Source organism: Schistocerca nitens, chromosome 2 (assembly GCF_023898315.1).
Source record: "Schistocerca nitens isolate TAMUIC-IGC-003100 chromosome 2, iqSchNite1.1, whole genome shotgun sequence".
NCBI lineage: Eukaryota > Metazoa > Arthropoda > Insecta > Orthoptera > Acrididae > Schistocerca > Schistocerca nitens.
Genome location: NC_064615.1, coordinates 649635312 through 649662824, shown reverse-complemented (window position 1 = coordinate 649662824; position 27513 = coordinate 649635312). Strand labels below are relative to the sequence as shown.

The 27513-nt window shown below is 40.1% G+C and overlaps 1 protein-coding gene across 5 annotated transcripts in view; it reads right to left on the bottom strand.

The window, feature by feature from the left end:
- Positions 1-27513, bottom strand: part of LOC126236761 (clavesin-2-like) — a 600452-nt gene that overhangs the window by 146752 nt on the left and 426187 nt on the right. For all 5 annotated transcript variants that reach the window (XR_007544982.1, XM_049946311.1, XM_049946312.1 and 2 more), the window contains exon 3: positions 6557-6684. Coding sequence is in view for 4 of the 5 variants with exons in the window: in XM_049946311.1 (XP_049802268.1) it covers positions 6557-6674 (118 nt within the window). In the remaining variant the exon portion in view is untranslated. The remainder of the gene's footprint in view (positions 1-6556; positions 6685-27513) is intronic.

The following is a 27513-nucleotide window of genomic DNA, read 5'->3' as shown; positions in this document are numbered from 1 at the left end:
GTGGGGGCGGGGGGGGGGGGGGGGAGGTGAATTGGACTTCAGGCAGACAGCCCTTACACAGTTTCTTCCAGTTTATCAAAACAGCCCTCCATGATGCCATGGGTCTGAATATTGCAACATCCAGGGGCTGCGTAAGATGTGTAGAAGATATCTACGTCGATCAAGAAAAGTTTTTACAGTCATCACTCTGAAGAGGAAATCCCCACTCTCCACAGGTCAAAATTCCTTCTACTATTAATTTTTCATACTCCTCACTTAAAACCTGCTGATCTCTATGTCTCCCTTTAAATTTTTCATTTGCCCTATCTGCCAGCATAGTTTTTGGAACACCTCAGCTAGTTTTCTGAAGCTTCTACCACCTCTCATACACTCAGCAATAGCATTTTGCATTGCATGTTTATCATATTTTAAGAGCGCACCCCACCTGCAGCTTTTTTATAGTTTCTGACTTGTCTCACTTCTCCCCTGAAAATGGCAAGTACATGAACAAATTAGTCTCATCAGTACATTAATGACAATAACTTCATGAAACTTTGTATACAACATAACCTCAATACTAAATCTCAGATGATAGGTTAAGCTGAAAATTGTATTAACATTCTTCAAAGTTAAGGAGCAGGTTTGTAAACACATATTATAAATTAGCTTTTTCAGTTTGAAAGAAAAAATGCTCTTTGAATTATGTACCAACAAAATTAACTTCAAACACTATGTACCTGCTTTATAAAACTTTGACTCACACAACCAAGTGCAGAGATCACTTTCAGAGTGAGGCACTACATCTACGTCTACACCTACATCTATAATCCGCAAGCCACCTGACAGTGTTTGGCGGAGGGTACCTTGAGTACCTCTATCGGTTCTCCCTTTTATTCCAGTCTCATATTGTTCATGGAAAGAAAGATTGTCAGTATGCTAATTTCTCTGATTTTTTACTCATGGTCTCTTTGCGAGACATACATCCGAGGGAGCAATATACTGCTTGACTCCTTGGTGAAGGTATGTTCTCGAAACTTCAACAAAAGCCTGTACCGAGTTACTGAGCGTCTCTCTTGCAGAGTCTTCCACTGGAGTCTATCTGTCATCTCCATAATGCTTTTACGATTGCTAAATGATCCTGTAATGAAGTGCACTGCTCTCCGTTGGATTTTCTCTATCCCTTCTGTCAACCCTATCTGGTACGGAATCCCACACCGGTGAGCAGTATTTCAGTAGTGGGTCAAAAAGTGTACTGTAACCTACTTCCTTTGTTTTTGGACTGCATTTCCTTAGGATTCTTCCAACGAATCTCAGTCCGGCATCTGCTTTACCCAAGATTAATTTTAAGTGGTCATTCCATTTTAAATCACTCCTAATGCCTACTCCCAGATAATTTATGGAATTAACTGCTTCCAGTTGTTGACCTACTATATCGTGACTAAATGATAAAGGATCTTTCTTTCTATGTATTTGCAGCACATTACACTTGTCTACATTGAGATTCAATTGCCATTCCCTGCAACATGCGCCAATTCGTTGCAGATCGTCCTGCATTTCAGTACAATTTTCCATTGTTACAACCTCTCAATATACTACAGCATCATCCGCAAAAAGCCTCAGTGAACTTCCGATGTTATCCACAAGGTCATTTATATATATTGTGAATAGCAATGGTCCTACAACACTCCCCTGCGGCACACCTGAAACCACTGTTACTTTGGAAGACTTCTCTCCATTGAGAATGACTTGCTGCATTCTGTTATCTAGGAACTCTTCAATCCAGACACACAATTGGTCTGATAGTCCATATGCTCTTCCTTTGTTCATTAAATGACTGTGGGGATCTGTATCAAACACCTTCGGAAGTCAAGAAACACGGCATCCACCTGGGAACCCGTGTCTATGGCCCTCTGAGTTTCGTGGACGAATAGCACAAGCTGGGTTTCACATGATTGTCTTTTTTGAAACCCATGCTGATTCCTACAGAGTAGATTTCTAGTCTCCAGAAAAGTCATTATACTTGAACATAATACGTGTTTCAAAATTCTACAACTGATCGACATTAGAGATATAGGTCTATAGCTCTCCACATCCATTCGATGTCCCTTCTTGCAAATGGGGATGACCTGTGCCCTTTTCCAATCTTTTGGAACGCTACACTCTTCTAGAGACCTACGGTACAATGCTGAAAGAGGGTGGGGGCAAGTTCCTTCGTGTACTCTGTGTAAAGTTGAACTGGTATCCCACCAGGTCCAGTGGCCTTTCCTCTTTTGAGCGATTTTAATTGTTTTTCTATCCCTGTGTCATCTATTTCGATATGTACCATTCTGTCATCTGTGCAACAATCAAGATAAGGAACTACAGAGCAATCTTCCTTTGTGAAACAGCTTTGGAAAAAGACATGTAGTATTTCAGCCTTTAGTCTGTCATCGTCTGTTTCAGTACCATTTTGGTCACAGAGTGTCTGGACATTTTGTTTTGATCCACCTACTGCTTTGACATAAGACCAAAATTTCTTAGTATTTTCTGCCAAGTCAGTATATAGAACTTTACTTTCGAATTCATTGACCACCTCTCGCATAGCCCTCCTCACACTACATTTCAATTCGTGTAATTTTTGTTTGTCTGCAAAGCTTTGGCTATGTTTATGGTTGCTGTGAAGTTCCCCTTGCTTCCATAGCAGTTTTATAACTCGGTAGTTGTACCACGGTGGCTCTTTGCCATCTCATGATCTTGCTTGGCACATACTCATCTAATGCATATTGTACGATGGTTTTGAACTTTGCCCACTGATCCTCAACACTATCTGTACTTGAGATAAAACTCTTGTGTTGACCCATCAAGTACTCTGAATTCTGCTTTTTGTCACTTTTGCTAAACAGAAAAATCTTCCTACCTTTTTTAATATTTCTATTTACGGCTGAAATCATAAATGCTGTAACTGCTTTATGATCACTGATTCCCTGTTCTGTGTTAACTGTTTCAAATAGTTCCAGTCTGTTTGTCACCAGAAGGTCTAATATGTTATTGCCTCAAGTTGGTTCTCTGTTTAACCACTGAAGGTAGTTTTCAGATAATGCATTTAAAAAAATTTCTCTGGATTCTTTGTCCCTGCCCTGTATCTGGTAAATTAAAATCTCCACCCAGAACTATAACATGGTCGGGAAATCTACTCGAAATATTTTCCAAATTTTCCTTCAGGTGTTCTGCCACAACAGCTGCTGAGCCAGGGGGCCTATAGAGAAATCCAATTACCATGTTTGAGCCTGTTTTAACCGTGACCTTCACCCAAATTATTTCATATTTCAGATCTCTGTCAATTTCCTTCAATACTATTGCACTTTTTATCACTATAAACACGCCTCCCTCTTCACTGTCCAGCTGTCTCCGTGGTATACATTCCAATCTGAGTTTAGAATTTCATTACTGTTTACATCTGGTTTCAGCCAACTTTCCGTCCCTGGTACTATATGGGCATTGTGACTATTTATTAATGAGAGCAGTTCTGGGACCTTTCTATAGACGCTCCTACAGTTTACTATTACCACATTAATATTGTCATTCCCTGTTGCGTTTTGCCTACTGCTACCTTGTCGCGTTTCAGGAGGCACCTTGTTGGGCCTAGGGAGGGAATTCTCTAACCTAAAAAACCCACATGTGCACTCCACACATACTCTGCTACCCTTGTAGACGCTTCCTGCATGTAGTGCACGCCTGACCTATTCAGGGGGACTCTACATTTCTCCACCTGATAGAAGAGGTCGAGAAATTTGCACCCCAGATCTCCACAGAATCGTCTGAGCCTCTGATTTAAGCCTTCCACTCGGCTCAAAACCAGAGGACAGCGATCGGTTCTGGGAACAACACTACTAATAATTAGCTCAGATTCCACCCCATGAGCGAGGCTTTCTGACTTCACCAACTCCACCAACCGCCTGTATGAACTGAGGATGACCTCTGAACCCAGACGGCAGGAGTCACTGGTGCCGATATGAGCAACAATTTGCAGTCAGGTGCACCCAGTGCTCTCTATCGCCGCCGGCAGCGCCTCCTCCACATCTTGGATGAGACCCTCCCAGCAAGCAGACAGAGGTTCTTCTTCACCGACCTTTCCACTATTTCCATAAGGGGCTCCATCACCCACCTAACATTGGAGCTCCCAATCACTAATAAACCCCTCCCCCCATGTGCCTGCTCAGACCTTGCTGAAGGAGCGGCCACAGTTCACTCACAGGCAGAGTGGGCGATGCCACACGACCAGCCTTCACATTGACCCTCCGTGCGACGTGAATGCCATTGAACCTGCCACTCCCCTTGGGGACAGGGTGGCCCAACCATGCTTGGTACCTGCGAAGATGTCTCAACAGCAAGAACCGTGGGTGAAGCATGTAATAGCTGGAGTGTACCATGTGATGCACCAGACTCCCCACTGCCACTACATTCTGAGGCTGCAGCCTGAAGATGGCTGACCGCGGCCATCAGCACATTCAGCTGTTTGCAAACAGTGGCCAGCTCCTCCTGCGTCCATACACAGCAGTCACACATCCTATCCATCCTAAGAAATCAACAATTTACAGTACAGAGTTAAGTAATCAACTTTTAACTAGACTGCTAATTCACTAAAGGCGGCTGATAGCTGACTAAACTGTGGTTACTAGACACTTCTTGTTGGAAACAATGAAAATAAGCACTACCTGTCTCTGGACTGTATTCAAAACAAACACAAAATCTATGGAACACTATTACTAGTACTCAAAAATTAAAGCTTCTTAAAAGCAAAAACACATGGAAAAAGAAGTGAAGTGTAAGAAAAACACAGTTAATACTTAAATTTACATAGCTTGCTGCACAGGAGATGAGAAGCAGACGGCAGTTACGATGACACTGGCAGTACTGGAGTACTGGCACTACAGCTGACTAAAGGGACTCTTTCTAGATGTCAGCACCAAGAAAACAGCAAAGATAATGTAATGTCCTACATCACCCCTACATGTCCCATTTCACCCCATTCTATGGTATGTGACCTCAGGTATGAAATATTACATCTGCCATTTTCCTGCAATAGAGCTGAGCACTAAGGGAAACAGCCAATATTCTCATTTTTGTCATATTGAATGAGATGACTTAATGATTAAAGCAATGGATTCATATGTTTTCCCTAATTCTGATGTGTTAGCAGTTTCCCACTAAAAATGCTTCCTCGTGATACCTCTACTTCTGTATACTATCTTATGTGAGATACTCTAAACAGTTGTATGAACCAAAATTTCCCCCAATCAAATCTTAGTAAGTTAATGTCATCTCCCTCTCCCATTACTTTGTGCAAGGTATATGACTTCCCTATGCAGTGTAGATTGTCTAAATGATTCTGCAATTGCCGTAGCTAATAGTGGTGGTGTGTAAAAATATATGACTATCAGTCTGAGTTGCATGTGGGCAATTCCTCAGTATCTTCAAATCTTCAACAAACTGAATAAATTTGCTCTTGCTCGGATCTTTCTGCTTCTCTAGGACTTCATCTTTTGACAGCAGAATAAAACTTGTAGGATGATTACAGCAGGTTTAAATTAACTGAGTTCATTTCAGATTTTGTTGATGCACATGATGTTTTTAAATTCCCTTATGAACTTATAGATCACATATATGGCTTTGGTAGATACAGGTGTGAAAAGGAACCCATGTTTGGAGATGAATCATTTCATGTTACAAACATGCAAAATAATGTTCTTCACTTTCTTGTGTTATTTTCTGTGTGGACGAATTATGTAAATCTACTATCCTTTTCATTGCTTCAACATGTATAACCAACTGATATGGTAACAAAATTCAGAGCTGAGGTACATATGAAACATGTATTCACATGTCACAATACACATTTTACATCTACTTCCACTGACAGGTCTCCATCCTATCAGACTACTATAACACTTCGTATCAATGGACAGTATTACCACACTAGTTGAATGTTTGCATATGTAGCAAGTGCCAGAATCACAGTTCTAGGTACATTGCTATCACTTTTTTATCCAGTAAACATTGGAGATTGAATACATTGTTTTATATATTCATTCTAGAGGGTACATACCTATAAAAGATGTAGGTCTCAAGACAAGGGATCAACTATTAGCTACCTAGCCCATGTACTAGTCCCAGAAGACTGAAGGAGGAATTTCCAACACTCTCTAGTTTGAAGCAATTTGGCTGGAGAAGTCAGGCCTAGGATATGGTGCATAACTACAAACAAAATCTGATTGTAATGCATCCACCTGAAATATCACACAGTTAATCTTTTGTGATCTGGTATTCTTCATTACCTATAGCCAGAGACACACACAAATCACTTTCGGTCAATAAATTTCCTCTGATCACAAACAACATTTCTATGTCCCTTGCTCATAAACTAAGACTATTATCTTTAGCACATTTGAATCACCTGCTGGCTGCTGAGATTGTCTTCACAAATTACACTGGTCAACATAAATTATGATAGTTTGTTTGTTTGCAAATATCTTTTTAAATAAAACTACTCTTCTACTAACTCCTGCAAAATTAAACTAATAAAAAATCAGAAGCATACCTCGAAGAAGGTTCTTCAGAGCTGAAATATTGTCCACAACTTTGTCAGGATCTTCCAGTACTTCATTTTGGGCACGTAACTTCCAGTTATTGTCTAGAGATGCATAAGCAAAGGACATTTTCTTTTCCCTGAAAAGTAAAATGAGATAATACAGAACTACAGTCAAAATATATACATAATGATAATTGGTGAAACACAGTAGGCCTCCTCAAGAAGGAGATATGAAGGTATGTGAAAAGTGAAAAGCTGATTCACAGATCTCCAGCATGCCCGAGATGAACTAAGACCACAACTTTATCATACATACTGAAAAATGAAATGTCGTGTGGCTAGGGCCTCCTGTCGGGTAGACCGTTCGCCTGGTGCAGGTCTTTCGATTTGACACCACTTCGGCGACCTGCGCGTCGATGGGGATGAAATGATGATGATTAGGACAACACAACACCCAGTCCCTGAGCGGAGAAAATCTCCGACCCAGCTGGGAATCGAACCCGGGCCCTGAGGATTGACAGTCTGTCACGCTGACCACTCAGCTACCGGGGGCGGACATCATACATACTGTATGATAAGGTATCTGCATTACCATTTGGATTATTTGATGTGGTTGTTCCATGTATGCATACTTAACTGTATTAATTCATTACAAAGATGGATGGTTTGAGAATGAACACAAGTGCAAAACTAGTCACCATCAATAAATAAAGGAGACTTCCTAATGCAACTTATGATGGTGCATGACCAATTTATTTCAGAATATCTGGTGGTTTTATACTTTGAAACAAGTAATTTCACATATAGTCAATTTCAATTTGGAGGAATGCCTTACTTCAACCACATAGGCTCTATTACATAGGCAAAATATAATAATAATTTATGTAGGGCTGATGTCTTGGATGGGAAAGAAAAATATCACGCTGATGGAGGACCTATGGCCCTTGAAGAGCTCTCTGGAGATAGCCAAATATGAGTCATGCAATTCCTTTTTGATGTGCGCGCTCTGTCCCACAAATAAAAGTGTATAAGTGAATTTTTCAGTTTATCTCAGTTTCCCTCACTAACCTAGGAACTGTAACATATACAGGGTGGAGAAAAATTGTGTCATGAAATTTTTAACCCTGGATAGCTGATGCCAGTAGGAACCAAAATTACTAATGTTGTGTAAGTCGACAATGCATCATTTTTACGCTATGTGCTCCGATTAGCTGTGGGATTGCCTTGTTGCCATTTGTCGGTTGACAGGCAGGGCTGTGGTTGTCTGTTCACACATATATACATCCCTCACCTCATCACTGCTCCAACGTGATATACACACAGGTCTTGCTGTTTGTCTCCACCTCACATCAGAGGCATTCACACATAAGCTTCGCTTCGGAGCACACACTTCACCTGCGATTTAGTCATACAGTAATCATTGTGGCACAGTATTTGTTTTAATAACAATGAGATATTGTTTTTGTTTATGGACTAGCCAATGGTAATGGACACGAAACTCAATGGTTGTATGAGGAGCAGTACCCAGCAAGACGCTACCCACACTCGCAAATATTTACAGCAATTCACCGCTGACTTGGTGAAACGGGCTTGTTAGTGGGATTTCATGGTGATGCTGGAAGATGTCAAACACAATGGGATGCTGCATTTGAAGAGACTGTTCTAGAGCACTTCAAGGAAGCACCTACGACAAGTACTTGAGCAGTTGGACATGATATGGGGGTCACTCATCAGTTAGTCTAGAGGTTTTGAGGGATGACAGCCAGCATCCACTTAGTTTCCAACCTGTCCAAGACCTAAATCCTGTGGTGGACTATGAACACAGGTTAGGGTTTTGCCAGTGGTTTCTGCAGCATGTTGCACAAGATCCAAACTTCCCCACTATTGTGTTGTTTACCAGTGAGTGCACTTTCCATCAGGATGGCCTTTACAAGACTCGAAATGTTCTTTACTGGACAAGGGGAAATCCTCACATCACGTATGTCCATGGACACCAGGAACAATTACCACTAAACATTTGGGCAGGCATTGTGGGTGACCATCTGATTGTGCCGGTCCATCTACCTCCTCAACTTACTGGGGCAAATTACCTTCACTTTTTGCGAGAAACTCTACCCGGCCTGCTGGAAGATGTTCTCCTGGACATACAGCTATGCATGTGGTTGCAGCATGATGGGGTGCCGACACATAACAGTTGTGCTGTGCTTGGATATTTAAATGAACTCTTTGATGGCCAGGTAATTGGCAGAGCTGCTTGTAGGACATGGCCCGAGTGATTACCAGATCTCACGCCACTGGACTTTTTCTTGTGGGGATTCTTCAAGGTTCTAGTTCACCCACCCGGATGCGAACCACCTAGAAATGAAGAGGAATTAATGGATAGCATTCAACATGCCACCAATCATATCAGGCAATGTCAGGAATCTTTGAAAGAGTTTGGCAAAACACCGTTTGACATTACCAAGCTTGTGTCATGTCAGAGGGTTGCCAGTTCAAGCACCTGCTTTAAGTAAACGGTGTCCTAGCTATGGAAAAGGCCCTTTCCAGGGCTGACACAATTTGTAAAAGACTTTCGGTATGAAGTAACAGCTGTTGACGGGTTTGTTCCTGGTACGTCTTATCATGAAACTACAATGAATGTGTAGGGACCCCGGCAGATTCACCCCCAGAGTGGCACGCTACCACCGAGTGTGTCGGCTGCCTTGGATACATCGCGATCTCTGGCCGGCAAAGCATTGATGGTCATGCATTGTCTAGAGCACCCGGCAACAGTGCTATCCTGTGGCCAATCAGGGCAAGTGGCGTGAAGATTCCATAGTTTAAAAATTGTGCATCGTCAGCCTACACAACACTAGTAAGTATGGTTCCTTCTGGCATCAGCTATCCATGGTTAAAATTTCGTGTCACAATTTTTCTTCACCCTCTATAGTTCTTACTACAGTTACCATTGCCCTTTTGTTACCTTTAATATTCAAGTCCCCAACTGATTATTCAGTTTTCCACATTTCTTCCCACTTCTGATAAATGCCTGAATGATTCCTGTGAGTATACCTTGAATGACTTCATTTCCCACCCTTCTGCAGCTGAACAAATATTCTATCTATATGATCATGCTATCAATGAGAGCCCAACATTCTTTAATTGATTGCACTTTGGTGTCGTTAACAGATGAATAGATCCTCAATTTGCTTTCACTACTGATGGTGGATATCTTTTCTTAATGGTTCAAAGTTGTCTTCATTCGCCGTGTTAAAAAAAAAAAATTAGCCATAATGAATGATACAGGATATGAGTAGTATGCATTACACCTAAATATGATGTTGAGGAACCAGCCATAATGTAACAGAACAAGACACAGGGCTTAAAGAGGAGAGAATGGTTGATATAATAATGTTCTTAGAATTTCCCAGAGAACTGAATGATTCGAGAACAAAAAAGTCCCTGGAATTACATCACCATCAGACATACAAGGGTTGGAACTTTAATAGTGGCAACTATTTATTCACAGCTCGTACAAATAGATACATGTTTCAAAGTTTTACTGAACTTCAAAGTAGTCACCAGCACTGTGTATAACCTGTTTCCAGCAATGTGGCAGTTGTAGGCTACTCTTAACAGTGCCAGTTGTGCTGACAGTTCGAGCGGCGCAGTCTATTGCCTGATGAATTTGTAGCAGTTCTGAAGTGAATGCCGTGAAGTGTTTCCTTCAGTTTAGAAATCAAGTTGAACTCACGAGGGCTTAAGTCAGGGGAGTGCAGTAGGTGATATAGCACTTAGCATCCCATCAGTGAAACAAATCATTAACAGCTTGCACTCTACGTGCTTGAGCATTGTCCTGCAAAATGATGGTGAGGTCCTGCAGAAAATGTTATCACTTCTGTCTCTAAGCTGGTCATAGGTTGTGTTAAAAAAATGAACGTCATAGAGACAGAAGTGATGACACTTCCTGCAGCACCTGACCATATTTTGCAGGACAATGCTCAAGCACATAAAATGCAAGCTGTTACTGATTTGTTTGACTGATGGGGCTGCTAAGTGCTATACCACCTACTGTACTCCCCTGACTTAAACCCTCGTAAGTTCAACATGATTTCTAAATTGAGGGAAACACTTCATGGCATTCACTTCAGAACTGCTACAAATTTGTTGGGCAATAGACCACACAGCTCAAACTGTGAACACAACTGGCAGTGCTAAGAGTATCCTACAACTTCCACATTTCTGGCAGCGAGTTATACACAATGCTGGTGACTACTTTGAAGGTCAGTAAAGCTTTGAAACACATATCAATTTTGTACGAGCTGTAAATAAATAGTTGCCACTATTTAAGTTCCAACCCTCGTATATTGCCAATATCAGTTGAAGGTATAAGAGCTAGGAGAGTACTTGATCTGTTAGCCAAAATCTGTGAGAACCTTTAAAACTGATTATTGAACTCTTTTACTGCACCAGTAGCACATATTAACATTTTTAAAGAACAACATGGAAAAGATAGAAAGTGCCATAAAAAATGTAAACAGAGTAATGTACTGAATATTGCCTAAGTGTGTGGGACCCACACTAAACAGGACCAACAGGGGATATTGAACCTATACAGGGAAGGGCGGCATGAAATCTCACAGGTTTCTTTGACCCCTGGGAGAGTGTCACAGAAATACTGGGGAAACTGAAGTGGCAGAGCAGAGTCTATCCCGAGAAAGCCTACTAACAATGTTTGAAGAACTGGTTTTAAATGAAAGCTCTAAGAATATGCTGTAACCCCCTACATATCACTCACATAGGAACTGTGAGGACCAAATTACAATAACTACAGCATTAAAATGATCATTCTTCCTGCACGTCATACATGAATGGAATGGGAAGAAACCTTAACAACATGACATACCCTCTGTCATGCACTTTATGGTGGTTTGCAGAGTATGGATGTAAATGTAGATGTTGTTGTTGTGGTCTTCAGTCCAGAGACTGGTTTGATGCAGCTCTCCATGCTACTCTATCCTGTGCAAGCTTCTTCATCTCCCAGCACCTACTGCAACCTACATTGTAGACGTAGATATAGCTGCAGATTCATAATATTTTTAATTTCAAAAGAAGAGTGCACCACAAAAAAAAATGAATTCCATAATTTACAAATGGAATAAGAAAATATATTAAACTTCTACTGCAGGGCTGGCAAGAAGTAAAGGTCTGATAGCTCTACCGAGATACAACACTCTCCCCCATAATTGAAAGTTTCATCAGACATTCATGTTACAGAGCCCAACCTTTCTACACTCAGGCATCCCTGGTGATGTTAAGGATGCTATGCTGTTCCACAACTATCTCTGTCTAATCAGACAAGTTATGTATTTTATAGTGACAGTGAGACCCATTCAGTGCCTTAGTAGATTATAGTGTTGCGCTTCATCCAGTCTGTTCCATATAGCACAGCTTCTGTTCACTTAATAATTAAATAACAGTTCTCAGTAATGACTCACATCCTATTCCTAGAAAAATGGTGATCTGTTCATGATGGCCTCATCAGAGCTAGTTTGAGTGCAGCTTACATTCAAATTGCTGAGAATGTATTAAATGTGCAAGGTGCTTTGAAAGTACATCAGCCAAAAAGAGCCTTAGATGTTTAGGTAAGTTTAAAGTGAAAAGGATGGAAATGAGTTTTCAAAGTTCTCTTTGTTGTCAAATACCTTGTCTCCGCACCCACTTAACACTATGAAGAGTTTTCCAAATCTAAGATGCTAGCTACTGATTTAATTTTATTGGTGACAGAGCAAATCATAACCTATGACACTTGTATACCAGGAAATTCTTGTGCTCATTATCTCTTTGTGTCTAAGGTGGCTTGGGTGAAATTATTTGCTCATTATGTGGATTCTTAAATTACATTTAATATTACATATCTATTTTAGCATCATTCATCAGCTGTAATTTATTTTTTCTTCTTCAAGAAAAACAATCACTTTTCTCTTTTCTGTCACTATTTAAGGCTGTGAGAACCTGTTGTTTTTTTTTTTTTAATATAAAGAGATGTTCCCAACTTTATGCCATAACACTCAGTTCTCCTGAGACTCTGTTTGTGTATGATTCTGCTCATAAATTACTCATTTCACATATTTCTCTGATACTGTGGACTACATTTTAATCATAGCTGAGTAAATTATCCATGTGTTAGTTATTTCAGTCTCCTAGTGTCAAATGTCAGTGCCTTGGCATAAGTTAATATCACTGACTAAGTACATTGACGTGGAAAACTTAAGGATGAAAGTCACTTTTCCATGACATTGCCAAGTAACATAGCTTGATGAAACTTGAACTATACATAGAAATAATTGCTACAGCATGGCACACAGAAGGTAACTAAAAGAAATATGGAATGAGACAAACAGAAAAACAATAATTACACTGAAGTCAATACAGTTTATGGTGATCCCCTTGACATTGAAAAAGGTGGGATACGGTTCTTAATAGGATGTGTAATCACTACAGATGGCAGATCATGTTCTGCAATATGCTCCCAATCTGGCAAAAATATTGGTAGGGAGTTCTCAACATAGGGCTTCCCATTCCTCCATCATCATCATTATCAGCAGCTAGGTGGTCACTGGTGCATGTGGATGTGCTGCAATACATCTCCCAATGAATCCCATATCGTTGTGTGAGGATTAGAGGAACGTAACTCCATTTTAGCTACTTTACAGGAGGTTAAAAAAACGATATTTTAAGAAGTACATTTCGTTTTTCAGTGACTAATAAAAACTTTATTGAAAAATTTCTACACTACACATAAATACGCTTAAAAATCTGTCAGATGATAATATATTTATAAAAATGGTTCTTACTGGACTACCACTATTAATTTTTAGTATGGTGCTAAGGAGATATGTCTTTATGATCCTAAGTGAATAAATCTACATAGAGGTTTTACACTTTGGAGATATGCACTTGGTTTGCCAAAATATAACTTACAGAGGTAATTTTCTCATTAAAAACAGATAGGCTACAGTAAAAGTAAAAACATATGAGCGGAATTTGTACCTACATCACCAATGAATGTTCACTTTCTAGCTAACTTCATCACAACTGTTGCTACCACAGTATGAATCTCCAGCTATTTATTCTTGAAGATTCTTGTAAAATGTGTGGTACTGTTCCCTGATAATGCCACTGCGACATAGATCCAGGAGGTCTTTTACCTTCTTTTCCTGAAGTTTCAGTGCTCCATGGTATTTCGGTTCCAACTGGAAGATTGTATTGGAATTCCAGGATTTTCTGGAAACTGGCAAACTTCTGAATTGTTGATTATGGAAATGCTTGAAAAAGATGTGATTAACATCACTTTTGCGATATTGAAGTTGCGTCACTTTAAGCCATTGTACTTGATTTCCTTCACTGTCAGTTTGAGTATTCTTAAACTTTTCCTTCTGCATAGCACCAAAATCCAAAAAGTCCTTCTGGTCCATTTCAATGACTTCATACAGTCTTTGTTTTGTAGCAGTTTGAACAACAGTATATCACCCCAAAGGGTCATAAATATTAACATTTTTTGCAGCCCTCTCTATATGGGCATGGACTGAATCACAGGCTCAAAGAAGCACTGCTGTATCACCGGGATGTTCAATGTTTGGACAGCATGAAGGAACATGGTACTCATGTTGACATTTCGGTTCTGTCCACCACAAGTGTCGGAGAACAAAACAACTGGACGGCCATCTGCAATCTTCTGGAGTTCTTGAGATACACGTGATGCTACTTCAATTGAGCCATGTTAAGCCTTCATGCCACATGTAATTTCTAGCTTTCCTGGTAACAGTATTGTATACTGTGAGGTTGTATACCGCCAGTCTTCTTTTGTAAAAAACGGCTTTAGCTGCTATGTGTGGACAGTATCTCACAGCTTCTAGGTCAAACTCCAATAAATGACATTCTCCTGCTTTGGCCCACTCCTTCAATTCATTTTTTAGTATCCTAGAAGCGTCCTTTCTCTTTAGGTGTTCTGAGTGCTGGTCTTTCTCTGCCTCTTTATTTTCTTCAGAGAGATTTTGAAAGTGATAGCAGTGGTCACATACATCTTTTCTTGGTACATGAAAGCCTAAGCTAAACTCTGTATTGAATATTTCTCTGTAATGCCAATATTTTTCAGCAGTAACCTGTTCCTCTTCGCAACGTTTCTTATATAGTTTGTGCATTTTTTATATATTCAAATCTCCTGGTAAGAACTGTCGCACAGTGCTCTGTCAGCAGTAAAGCGATGGAATAGTAGGAAATGATTTTATATGGTTCCTTATTCTCTCCTTTGCCTCGTCGGATCTCCTTATACCTGGACGATGATGACCCCTCTTGTCAGCAGACAGAATAATGTTTCTATAGCAGCCTTCCAAGCATTCTTCATACAATCATCTGTGTGCACTCACTAAAAGTGTAGCTGCAAGCATTCAAAGTCATCTCATTAGTAACCCCAATATCAACATAGCTACAGAAGCACTCATGCTACATAAAAACCTGTAGTGTGACTAAATGCAATGTGTAACTGAATGATGGATATTTCATAAGAAATGTACGTGGTCAGTACATGTTATTAACATTAACTCCAGTTTGAAAAAAACAGTAGGTGTATTTTGACTGTGAATTTTCCTACATGTCATTAATTTGTTTACAGATTCATTAAAATGATGGTGGTATAAATTCCTCAGAGCATTTTTAACAAGCCAATAACATAGAGGATACATTGGAACAACTACAGACTTGTATCTGTATTATTATATTGTGGCACACTCAGAAAACTTCCAAATTTCCATTTTTAAATAAGAGACACTGCAGATTATCTTCCTGTAGGCACTATGTTTTGCAGGATCCCTCATATTTCAGCTACTGTAGTTGTCCATCAATTGCTGTGAACAAAATAATTTTGAAAACATCTCTTAAGAAGTTTTTAAATATTGAAGATGGAAGTACATAAATAGAGGAACAGTATAAAAATCAGAACACAAAGCCCTTCAGTTTCACTGCCAACAAGGAAAGAGACAGCATATCTGATCAAAATACTAAACAACAATGAAACACCAGGGAGAGATGGATAACAGCTGAACTATTTAAAAATGGAGGAGATACAATTGTGAAACAAATGAGGTGGATGCCCCTGTCATGGCCATGTTACTGGTGTGGCCACCCACTGAATGTGTGTCAGCTAACCAAAATATCTGCTAGATTGCATCATTATCCAGTGAGAGGGCAGCATAGTGTGTCATTCGTTCAGTTTCCATCCACGCAGGTTGATCAATATGGTGTCAGTTGCCTGTTTTGTGTTTTTCATGTAATGTCTGCTTGCTTTTCACCAGTAAGTCTCCATTATTTTATGCATGTTTTCCGAAGACTTTTTCCATGGAAACCATATATTTGATTGTTTTTTCTTTGATGGTGTATCTTTTACAAGTTGTTCACAATCAAACAATGTAAATATTGACCTCTTTCTGATATGGCCACCAGGAGGTCATATCAACTGGCTATTTCAAGTGAGGTCTGCCTGCTGGATCAGGAGCTGAAATGACTCAGAAAGGGAGCACGACAGCTAACACTTTGGTTTCTTTTTTGCAACATTTTGCCAGATTTAAATCCAAATGAACATGCCTTCTGATTTTTTATGGAGCCAGAGCACACCTGGATTATAAAATCTGTGATGAATTGAAAACTGTGACAATCTCTCCTATTGTTTGCCATCCAACACACTGAATGAATTGCAACCACAGGACAAAAGTTGCTTCAGAATCACTGAAACTTTTTGAGACCAAGAGATTCTGAGACTTTTTGATATCATTTGGTTGAACTTCATTTATGTGTTCATGGGGGTGGATCAGAGACACAATCCAATATGACAAGGGCTTCAGAGCTACAACTATTTACCCTTTCAATCCAAATGAGATCCCTGAAGAGGTATTTGCTCCTAGTACTGTGAGTGAACATCCACCTCCTGAACTGAACAACCAACACAGCACAGGGGTCGGCCACTGTGGCCGGGCGGTTCTAGGCGTTTCAGCCTGGAACCGTTCTGCTGCTATGGTCGCAGGTTAGAATACTGCCTCAGGCATGGATGTGTGTGATGGCCTTAGATGTTAAGTCCCATAGTTCTTAGAGCCATTTGAACCATTTGAGCACAGGGTTGCCTGACAACAACCATCTGAGTACCAGCAGTGATCCAGTTACTTCTTGCAGCTCATTGGACCAAACCACTAGTGCTCTGGCATCAGTTGTTTTCACTCCACCAGAAAAAAACTAAATGTGCTAAGCATCCTTGAACGGCGATTATTTATTATTATCGTCTGTCCAGTTGATCTTCTTAACGTTGAAGCTCTGTGTTGACTCTCCTTCGGGCATTACATCATGCAGCAGCACATCATCTTCAAATGTTGACACACTGCTGCAAACGGCATAAAGGAAGAGAAAAATAACGAGGTCATGAGATCAGCCATGAATTCGTGTGGGTTCATGATGAAAAAAAAGTCTTCTTCCAGCCAAGAGAAGCTTATCCATCTAAACCGAAAATGGGGTCAACCACGAAACGGTCGCTGACCAACAAGCCCAAGAACAAACAGCAGCAACCCAGCAAGAACGAGATTCAGAAATTTACAGAAACTGAAAGTTGGTGCTGCAGTCTTTGTCAGGAGAACAAAGTTATGAGCATGCGACTCGACAGTCTGCAGGGATTTACATCATAAAGAGTGTGTTGGACTCCTGCTCCTGACAAAGATGTTTTTATTTGTCCCAATCGCGACGAGTCGCTTGTTATTTGGTCTCATTTTGGTCGTGTATTCTTCTCTTGAATAATTTCAGGCGTTTGGTTTATGAAATATATTGTAGTGTCGAGAATGTAAACAACTTAATTTTTAGTGGAATGCCCTGTTCTGAATCCACTTTTGAATAAAGAAAATGATTATTAGATATGAAGTTTACTCATTTTACATCAAAAGCTTTCAATTTTAGCAAAACTGCGCTATGAAACCGACAAAAAATATAAACAAGGTTGGCCATACCATGAGCACATGCTCCTGGTATACGTTATTGCACTGCCTGTGTTATTCTGATTATAACGCAAAGTTCCTTTGGACATGCATGCATGGTTAACGACATATGGAAGCTTGGGTCTGGCCGTGAATCGCGCACAGATCGCCAAATGGTAAGGCGACCACTCGCGGTAACTGGGAAATCCGGGTTAGTGTCCGGTCCGACACAAATTTCCATGGTCGTCAGTCCATTCTACAGCTGATGGTTGCCCTTAGTCGCAGTTACGAATACATTTAATGTGCTCCTGATATGGCCACCAGGTAGACTTTTGGATTTTCCGTTTTTGCACCAGTAAAACCGCTTTCATGAGGAACGAAAAATTTATTTTATTAAAGTCCATTAGCCTGAAAATTATTCAGAAAGGAAATGTTGTTACTTTTTTTCAAAGTAGAGTCTAAATTGATTGTCAAACCTAGCATGTCCATGTTAGGGGCAATCACCCTAGTTTCTGATCAAACCAGTTGAGATAGTAACGTTAAAAAAGAAAGACCGTAAAAATAGTATTATGAAAACTTCATTTTCTAAATATACAATAAAAAAACAATTCGACACTACAAGTGGCCAAACTTCCTGCGTTTTGCGTACTGCTATGTCACAAGAAAGTAATCATTGCAGCATTGAAATGACGGCAGTCACTTCCGAAAACTCCTATTCTTAAAATAAGCACTTAAGTCTTCTAGATCTCTTTTGTGCAAAACTTCTGTTATTTATTAATTACCAACGCAGTAGAAGTTTTAGATCCTTCTGCCCAAAGTTACAAGTTCTCTGGAAAGGGAAGGCAGGCACATCTCGTTAACCACAAGAGTAATACAGATGGAGGGAGCAACAGGTCGTCTGAGAGAAGGAAAAAGAACTGACCTCAGTCTCTTAAAAGATGCCAATCCGACATTCACCTGAAGCGATTGAGGCCACTTTTAATCACGGGAAACCAAAATCAGAATGTTCGCACTGGAGTTTGAATGTCCGCTCCTCTTCATAAGGAGTCCAGTGTCGGCGAACCACACGCTGTCTCGCTAAGTTTTTAAAAGCGAGTCTACAGCTCGCAACGGCAACAACATTATCCACCATGAGAAACGTCAGTCAGCAGTGCATGATGTCACATAAGCAATGGAACAGAAATTTATGTTGCAGTAATCTGTTAAAGTTACTGACACCTCATCCTTTTGCTCTAACTCCGAAAATCTGAATAGCATCTTCACAATAGCCAACAGCACAGAAAGATAAACGCCCTTTTTGGAAACAGAGGTAGATACACAGCAAGTATTATACGCCAACTTGCATCAAACATTTCTTCTTATGGTAGACATACAACTCAAGGGTACTCAACCAGCAAGAAAGAAGATTATCATTCTGCAAGTTGCCCATATACAATGACATTATAAACGTTCCTCTGCGCGGGAAGTCTTTATCTAGCAGAAGATGCGTATTTCAACAATGGTGTAGTGTTCTACCTCCATTCGCAGATGCAGTGTGATAAATATGACGAGTTGTACATCTCCTGTGCTGGAATTAGTTCTACATTCACTTCCTGAATGAATGACATCTCACTGGTTACTAAACATTTGCAGGGACAGCAGTAAATAAGAGTCTTTAAACTGCGCTTTTCCTTGTGTAGTCGTCGATATTGTTGTTCTGCTAATCACATCAGAAAGTCCAACTTTTTATAGCGCTTTCTAGTATCTGCAGTAGGCTACATCAATCATATAAGAGACCAGAACGTTCACACAGCTTACAACGCGGATGTTTTATACAATTTTTCCATTGCAGATTTAATGCAGTTTCTCTCTTTTGGTACCCCACAGCCAAACTACATTGTTATTCTGTAATCTATTTTCTGACTTTTTCCGTGTTAATTCTTCAATGGTTTAGTTGACATTGATAAACTTGTTAATAAAAGAAAGAAATATACATACGGTACATTAACTTTGCACTTGCGAGATGAAAATCGAGTTTCTTATCATTTATATCCCTTTCATTCAGGAAAAGTCTGCAAATCTGAATATACAACTTGTAATAGGTCATATTCTGTAACAGACCTGGAAGAGCTGTTACGTTGCAGATGATGGAGACCATCAAGCTACAGTGGTACACAACAGTATTTCTCATAGTACATTGAAACACTACATCAGGAAATTCAGAACAGCAGAAGATACATCAAAATTGAACTTTCACCCAGAAAACGAACGTCTATGGCGTACATTTTTCCAGGGATGAAGAGTTTCTGCCAATAGACTTATTAAAGCACTACTAATATTCATTATGATTTGACAAAATTATCAGCAAAGCATCTTGCCTATTAGTTTGCGATGACAAACAGAAAAAAATCAAGAGAATACTGCCTTATTGATGTTCTTAAGCGTCATAATCTAACTTTATGATCAGCAAGGCAAACATACTTGAACAGGTCATTCATTATGATTTGACAAAATTATCAGCAAAGCATCTTGCCTATTAGTTTGCGATGACAAACAGAAAAAAATCAAGAGAATACTGCCTTATTGATGTTCTTCAGCGTCATAATCTAACTTTATGATAAGCAAGGCAAACATACTTGAACAGGTCTTTCAGTTCTACGAAAACCAATTTTGTTGGGTTCTATGATGAACTGCGAAATGTAAAGACAAAATTTAAATCTGGTCCACAATGTATTTACAGTCTTGATGAGAGAGCAGTGACAACAGTTCACAGGCCATGAACTATTGACTCAAGTGGGGAACAAAGAAGTAGGTCAAATGACCAAGGTTGAACGATGTGTTTCGGTGATTGTAACAGCAAATTGTTGTAGTTGTCATAGGGAAAATAGTGCCAATTTTCTTTACTTTCCTATGAAAAGTTTCTGACACCATACACTCAAAGGCGCCCCTGGAAACCAGTCCAAATGGATAATAGAGAAATTGTTCGCATTTATATTAAAACATTTTGTGAGGCACGAATGTCTCACAAAGGATGAACCAAAAATAATAATTCTGGACAACAAAGAATCACAATACAGTATTAATTCCTTGATCTGTTCTAAAGACAGTCGTTAACCTTAGTATTAATCGCGCAAACAAAGTTGACACTAGGGGAATTGACTTAAGCCCGGTCCACACGCAACGATCTGTCTGCGCAGACATCGGCGCAGATGTCTGTACATGCAAAAGATCGCTGCAAATGTGGTGTGTTCACAACTTCACACGACACAAACCCCAATCTACTACTCGCCTGCCATCTGCCGGTGTAGAAATGAAATATCAGTGGCAAGCGACTACGCTCCCCGTAAACGACAAAATTTAATTCAGTTATTTTGAAATATAGAAATGGAGGAAGTTCTGTTGTGGTCTGTGGTCGCAACTTGTGTAGCAAAAAACATTCAGACCAACCGCAGGAAACAGAGAAAGCGGTCAAAATGGTGTAGACAGTGGCTGCTAAAGCGAAAGCAGTTTTCTCACGTAAATTTACTGCGAGAGTAGCAGGGCGAACCAGTTTTGTTTTACATTACCTCGTGTTCCATTTCCTCACACATTGGCACTCCAATTTCATCTTCAATTGTACTCCTGCTTGGTCTTGGCGTTTCTTGATCACTAAGAAAGACAAGCAGATCAAAATACCATAACGTTGGCTGGTATACTTGATCTACTCCTACACCAGATCTTCTAGATTTCTGAACTTTGGATAACTCTTTTCGGTAAACAGTTCGCTGACAGACTTAATTTACTTGACTTGGCTTCATGAACTCATCCTTCAGGAAAGCGTAAATAGCTTCACATCTGTTGGGTATTATTTCACTCAATGCTTGTTTCGATATTGCAGATGAAAATTTCAAATCCTTGTAGCTCTTTCCTGTTGCTAGGAATCCTAATGTTACCGCCAGCCGTTCATGAGGAGATATTGCCCTTCTCATACAAGTATTTTTTCTCATAATATGATGGGTTACAAGCTTTAAGAGATAATTATAAGTTTCGACATCCATCCGCAAATAATTTCGCCAGTTCGCAACGAAGTTATTTTTTACTACCGTTTCTCTGCTTGCCGAGGCGTCAACTGCCCGCAATTTTTCAATTAGAGCGTTGTATGCTGCTGTCTTTTTGTCTCGGTCACTATATTCTTTACTTTTAATCTTCCACAAACATGGGTAGTTTCTGTATATTTCAATGAATTCACTTGCAAACTCTCGAGAACATTGACGAGTATCAGCCATTTTAAAGCTCTGTGCGCACAAATACAAACACTAGACTGAGCAAACAGCTGTTTCGCGCCAGATTTGCGGCGATCTCCTGTCCACACGCTCCAACTTGTCTGCGCAGATGTAGTTTGAACCCACAGATTTGAGAGGTTTCGCTCAAACCTCCAACTCCAACTTGCAGGTTTGCACACACCTCAGGTTGGTGCAAATCTTCTGTCCACACGCAACGAACTGTCTGCGCATATGTTATGTGCGCAGACATTTGCGCAGACAGATCGTTGCGTGTGGACCAGCCTTTATGGGAGATGGTTGATTCGATACAAATCGAATGCATTCGACCGTCATTGACAGCCTTCCCTCGCTGCCAACAATATTTATTGTAGGTGATCTTGTACCAACCTACCTGAGCTCGCTAGCAGAAAGCATTATAGTGTTAGTCGTCGTTTGTTTGTTTACGGCAGCGACGTGAGAGAGTTAGCGATAGCATCAGTGTTAAGGTGCGTTTACACTGCGATTTGTATCGGCACATGTATGAGATACATGTATATGCGACTTTGCGACATGTATCGCGACTTGTATGAGTTGACAAGTATCAATCTCATACATGTATGAGCGTGCGTTTACACTGGTTGATATGAATCACTGTGCGATAGCTTCCGACGACGATTTGGAAGATTTCACATTTTTATGTGCTGATACACTTGCTCTTTTGGAAGATGATAGGAAGAAAAGGCGGAGGAAGCATAGATGGTGGCACAGAGAGTTTCTCGCGAATTAACGCTAGAAGATGGCGCATATTTTAGAAATTATGTTAGGATGAGTATGGAGGATTTCCGCGGTTTGTTATCACTTGTGGCTCCTCTTGTGTCCAAAACCAACACAAACTTTCGGGAAGCGATTCCACCAGAGGATCAGTTGGCAGTAACACTCCGTTTTTTAGCCACTGGGGATTCCTCGAAAAACAAAGATTTCATGACAAAACATTTGCATTGTCGCGCGATTACTAATGCCAACATCTCACACACAATTGTCGGCATCCGTTGTCAACATTATCACGCGAGGCCGCCGGAATAATAGCAAAACATTGATATACGTGCCAGATGCATGAAAAAATTATATAATGTATTACATACTCTGATATATATATAAAACTTTTACCTTCACTTCTTGGGATAAAACTTGCACAATGGCCTCGCAAACACGAAGAATAATGTTGCATATGGCACTTTTTGATATTCTATGCAGATACATTAACGTCGAAACGACAGTCGGCACCTTCAAAACTCAAACAGCCGCCAAAGAGCCTGGTACTACGCATGCGCTAATCGTCGAAATAAGCGGCAGTCGACAAGACGACAGGAAATGATAGTACTGCGCATGCGCGAGTTCTTCAAATGTTGCTCATACATGTCGCGTATATGGCCAAAAAGCGATATACAAAATGTATACGCGACATGTATGAGCTCGAGGGTCCGCATACAAGTTCCGTGAATTTTTGTATGAGGTGATGTATCGCGACATGTCAAATTGACATGTCGCTCATACATGTCGCAATACATGTATCCCAGTGTAAACGTACCTTTATACGCATTCCTTCAGTGATTATGGTTGAAGAAGTGTTAACATTTTGACATATCGTGCTTATTAACATATCCACTGCTACAATTTGTGTAATGCAGTAGCTACGAAATCTCTGTATGAAGGTATTTAGGCAGATGTGATAAATGGAATAGACATTCAATAGTGATTTTTTACTTATATTCTTATATACACAAAATACAATATGAAAATGAAACAAAGGAGAAGAAACAATGTGAACTCTGTGTAAAGTGTTTTCAAGTTCTTAAACCCCACTAACATCGTCTGCTCTATCTGAACTGGATTCTGACGATTCACTGGAGTCACCTGTGTCAACAATAAAATTGATGTTATCAATGCCAACTTCCCTAATACCATCGTTTGTCCAGTACTCCCTCTCCAATTGTTCTTCCTTACGACAAGTAGCCTGCCCAGTCATCTTCAGTGACTGACATAAGGGAATCGTCTGCAAGTTTAAGGAAATTTTCAGCAGACATGTCTCCAGTGACATTTTGTTCGCTGAACAATCTTTTTACTTTCGCCCACACAAGTTCGATTGCATTTAGGTCATTTATAGGGTGGCAAGCTTATCCTTCCTGTGACCTTTGCTTGTGTCCAATGTGTCGACAGCATAGCATTTATCTGCAGGCTTACGTAGCCGAATTAACGAGCGGAGAGCCTCCTTTCTCATGTTCTCGTCGCACTCAATTTTTTTCCCCCTCAGCCACTCGAGCATTTCCGCCTTGGAATCGTAGTATGTGGGAGGTTTTTCTAGCTGCCTACTGTGATAGGGCGCATTGTCTAACACAATAACTAAGTTAGGAGGAAGATTTGGAAATACCATTTCTTCAAACCACTTTTCAATATGGTAATCCCCTTTGCTGGATCTGGCAAAACTTGAACTCAGCTGCCGTCACAAAACCGTTCGTAGAATCAACAGATACTACTATTAATCTTTTAGAAGCTCTTCCCCAAACTGTCACACCAACCATGTCTTTGATTTGCCAGCATTTGCCGCAAGTAAGATTGTCATCCAGCCAAGAATCGTCTGGGTAGAATATTTCGCTTCCTGCCTCCCTTATGGATTTGCTCTGTACAAGAAAACGTGATCTCCACTCCACAATGTCCTCATGTTTGAGTAGCAATGTCCTCTTGTTTTGAGGCGTTTTTCACATGAAACCCATTGAATTCGAAATTGTTCTAAGCGAAGTACCACACCAGTTCCATCCTATCATTGATCTCAGAACTGGCATAGTTTCGTTATACTAGGAACAACTTTCTCCATTCCATAAAAGTCTCTTATTGTGTTACGAATGCCACGTTTGTCAAAATCATCCAGTCCATTTTGAATGTTACTATGTCTTCTATTAAGGAAAGAAAGGAACACCTCTTCAAAACTTTGATCACATTGTACAGTGACTATTTCGAAATACAATACTGTACTTATACACAAAGTCACTGACGTTTAATCAATGACACATGAATAGAAAATTAATATCAAACAGAGGGTTCTACCGATGGACAGTGAAAAAGTAGACTACTAAATTAAACTAACCTTTTCTTCTTTGGTGTTCTTGGAGACTCGTCAGAATTAGTTTTCATAAATTTTACTATTCTCCTCATCCTAGACAGACTTCTTCCTGTGTACTTAGCAGCTCTCTTCCCTGACTGTGAAAGCGGGTAGAATAGTTTCTGCTGCTTTTTTTCCTCGTTGCAGGACTTGATGACATTAAGCACTATTTTACATGCTTGACTTCGTAACATTTTACTCCCTTTGCATTTAGTAGTGGAAGGAGTAGATAACTCCTCAGAAGGACCAGCATCATTCATTATTAAACAATTCTAAAAACAATATTTACCCACAACATAAAACTCAACACACCAAAGGCAACACAGATTAACAAAAATACCACAGCATCTATGTTAGACCAAGGTTGGCAGGTATCCAAAACAAGTGAATATCAGATCAAAGTTGTACACTGTCTTTCAACTTTGGTCGATGCCGCTCCTCCCACCATCTTCAGTGCCGAGTGTCAACTTTTGTTTGCATGACTAATAGGTAGACTATAGTAGTTCTGGTACACACTGCATTGTTGCCAGATCTGTCCCTCCCTTATGACATCGTCAATGACATCATGCGCTATTGCCAGCTTTTCCTCTCACCTCTGATATTGGCCAATTATTGCCCTACATATAAGATGGTGGGAAATTCAAAAAATGGTAGGGAATTCAAAAAATTCACACACACACACACACACACACACACACACACACACACACACACACACACACACACACACACACACACACACACACACACACACACACACACACACGCGCGTGCACACACACACACATGTGTGTGTGTGTGTGTGATTTCTTTATTAGGCTGGTTGTTGCAAACAACCAGAACACAAAAAGTGCACACCCTTTTGTGAGTCATGTTTTTTCGGTTTCAGTCTCCTTTGGAACCAAAGTGAAGCCAATTTGGCAATTGGTAGATGATGTAGATGACCCTCCCAAGAGGAGCATTGGTACAGAAGATGAAATTTCATTTTAGTTAGCAACAGGTTACCCTGAAAATGAGGATCCAGCTATGAGATTTCACATTATTTAGCAACAAGTTACTCTGAGAATGAGGATCAAGCTGAGTTGCTCACATCATGGAGAGTATGTGAAAAAATGTTTCCAAAGTTCGTCAGATCAGCTCACTCTGTGCTTATGGTACCCGCAACAAATGCATCTACAGAAAGCAATTTTAGCTGATCAGGGCTGAGTGTCATTGCAGAAAGATCATTGAGCGGTCCACATAATGTTAATGACCTGCCAATTTTGCATAACTTTATTTGGTAAGGATTATTCTTCAGAAACTGTGTGATTTCCAAGAGTGCTTTATTTAGATGCTGCAGTTATGTTTCCTAACGAAAATTTGTGGTGCCTAATGCTTCATTATTTTTCTTTGTTTCTAGAAGTAGAAGAGTGATTCTAACATTAAGGCAGTTCCACTCAGCTAACTGCTGCTCAGAAATTGGTTTGCAAGCATATTATTTTCTGTAATTCAATTCAATAAATGTACACTTCAAAATACTGTGGTTTTATTTGTTTAAAGATCTGCATATAAACCATAACCTTTGTTTCAGGAGAAAGAATTCGACCAGCAGAACATTAAAATAAAGCTCTAAATTTTCTGTTCTTACTACAGTGCTGAATTTCAGTACAGAGTTCTCATTGGTTATCCATGTATCTGTCTGACATCCTAGATACAGCATTTTATCTATTCACTTCATGAGTGAAAATCATAAAAGACAAACTTTGACTACAAGGCCTACCACAACGAAAAAAATATGAAAGGAAGGGGAACTGCATGTTTCCTTGTAACCCTAGCTTTTATATAATTTCCGTCATTTACAGTATCTACACATGTTATAAGAGTGTTTGTGACACTAGTAACAATTGCAGAACATATCTGCTCTGGATAGATTCTTGAAATTATATATCTTAATTTTCAAACAGCACAAATCAAACATACACTGGTGGAATTAAAGCACTGCTGTCTCATGGGAAGGAGTCCCTCATAATCACAGTAACTGTACTAGTAAATAGACTCATAGTAGGAATCACATAACAAAAAATGTGAATTAGTTATTCTCTCCCTATATATCTTAAGGCTTTTCAAACAGATGAAAGACGCATCACAGCACATGCAGAGGGCTGCATCAGTACTGCAAGCAGGCTGCACAGCTCAGTGGGGTGGTAAGTCGACAAGCTGGTTCGTCAGCTCACTGGCTTCAGTGAGGCAGCCTGTGCTCAGCTTGCCAGCCCAGTGAGCCAGATGGGCCTGTCCATGGACAGTACAGGACAGGCTGCAAAACATGGGCTGGGTGGGTTGAACTTAGCACCATGCATCACTCTACTGCTGAGTTTTCCCTGCACTCCAATGATATCATTGTGGAAGTAGGGCTGATGACATAAGTACAGATTGGCAGGAAATTAAAAATTCAAGATGGTGCAGTGTCTTGCTGGAGCGAAATTAAAAAAAAATTCATGATGGCTGACCAGAGATACTGACACAGCTCTATGACATCTGAATCCAAGATGATGATTAAAGATGGGTGCCCAGCGATATTTGTGCTGCTCTGCAACATCAGAATCCAAGATGGTTGACCAAGGA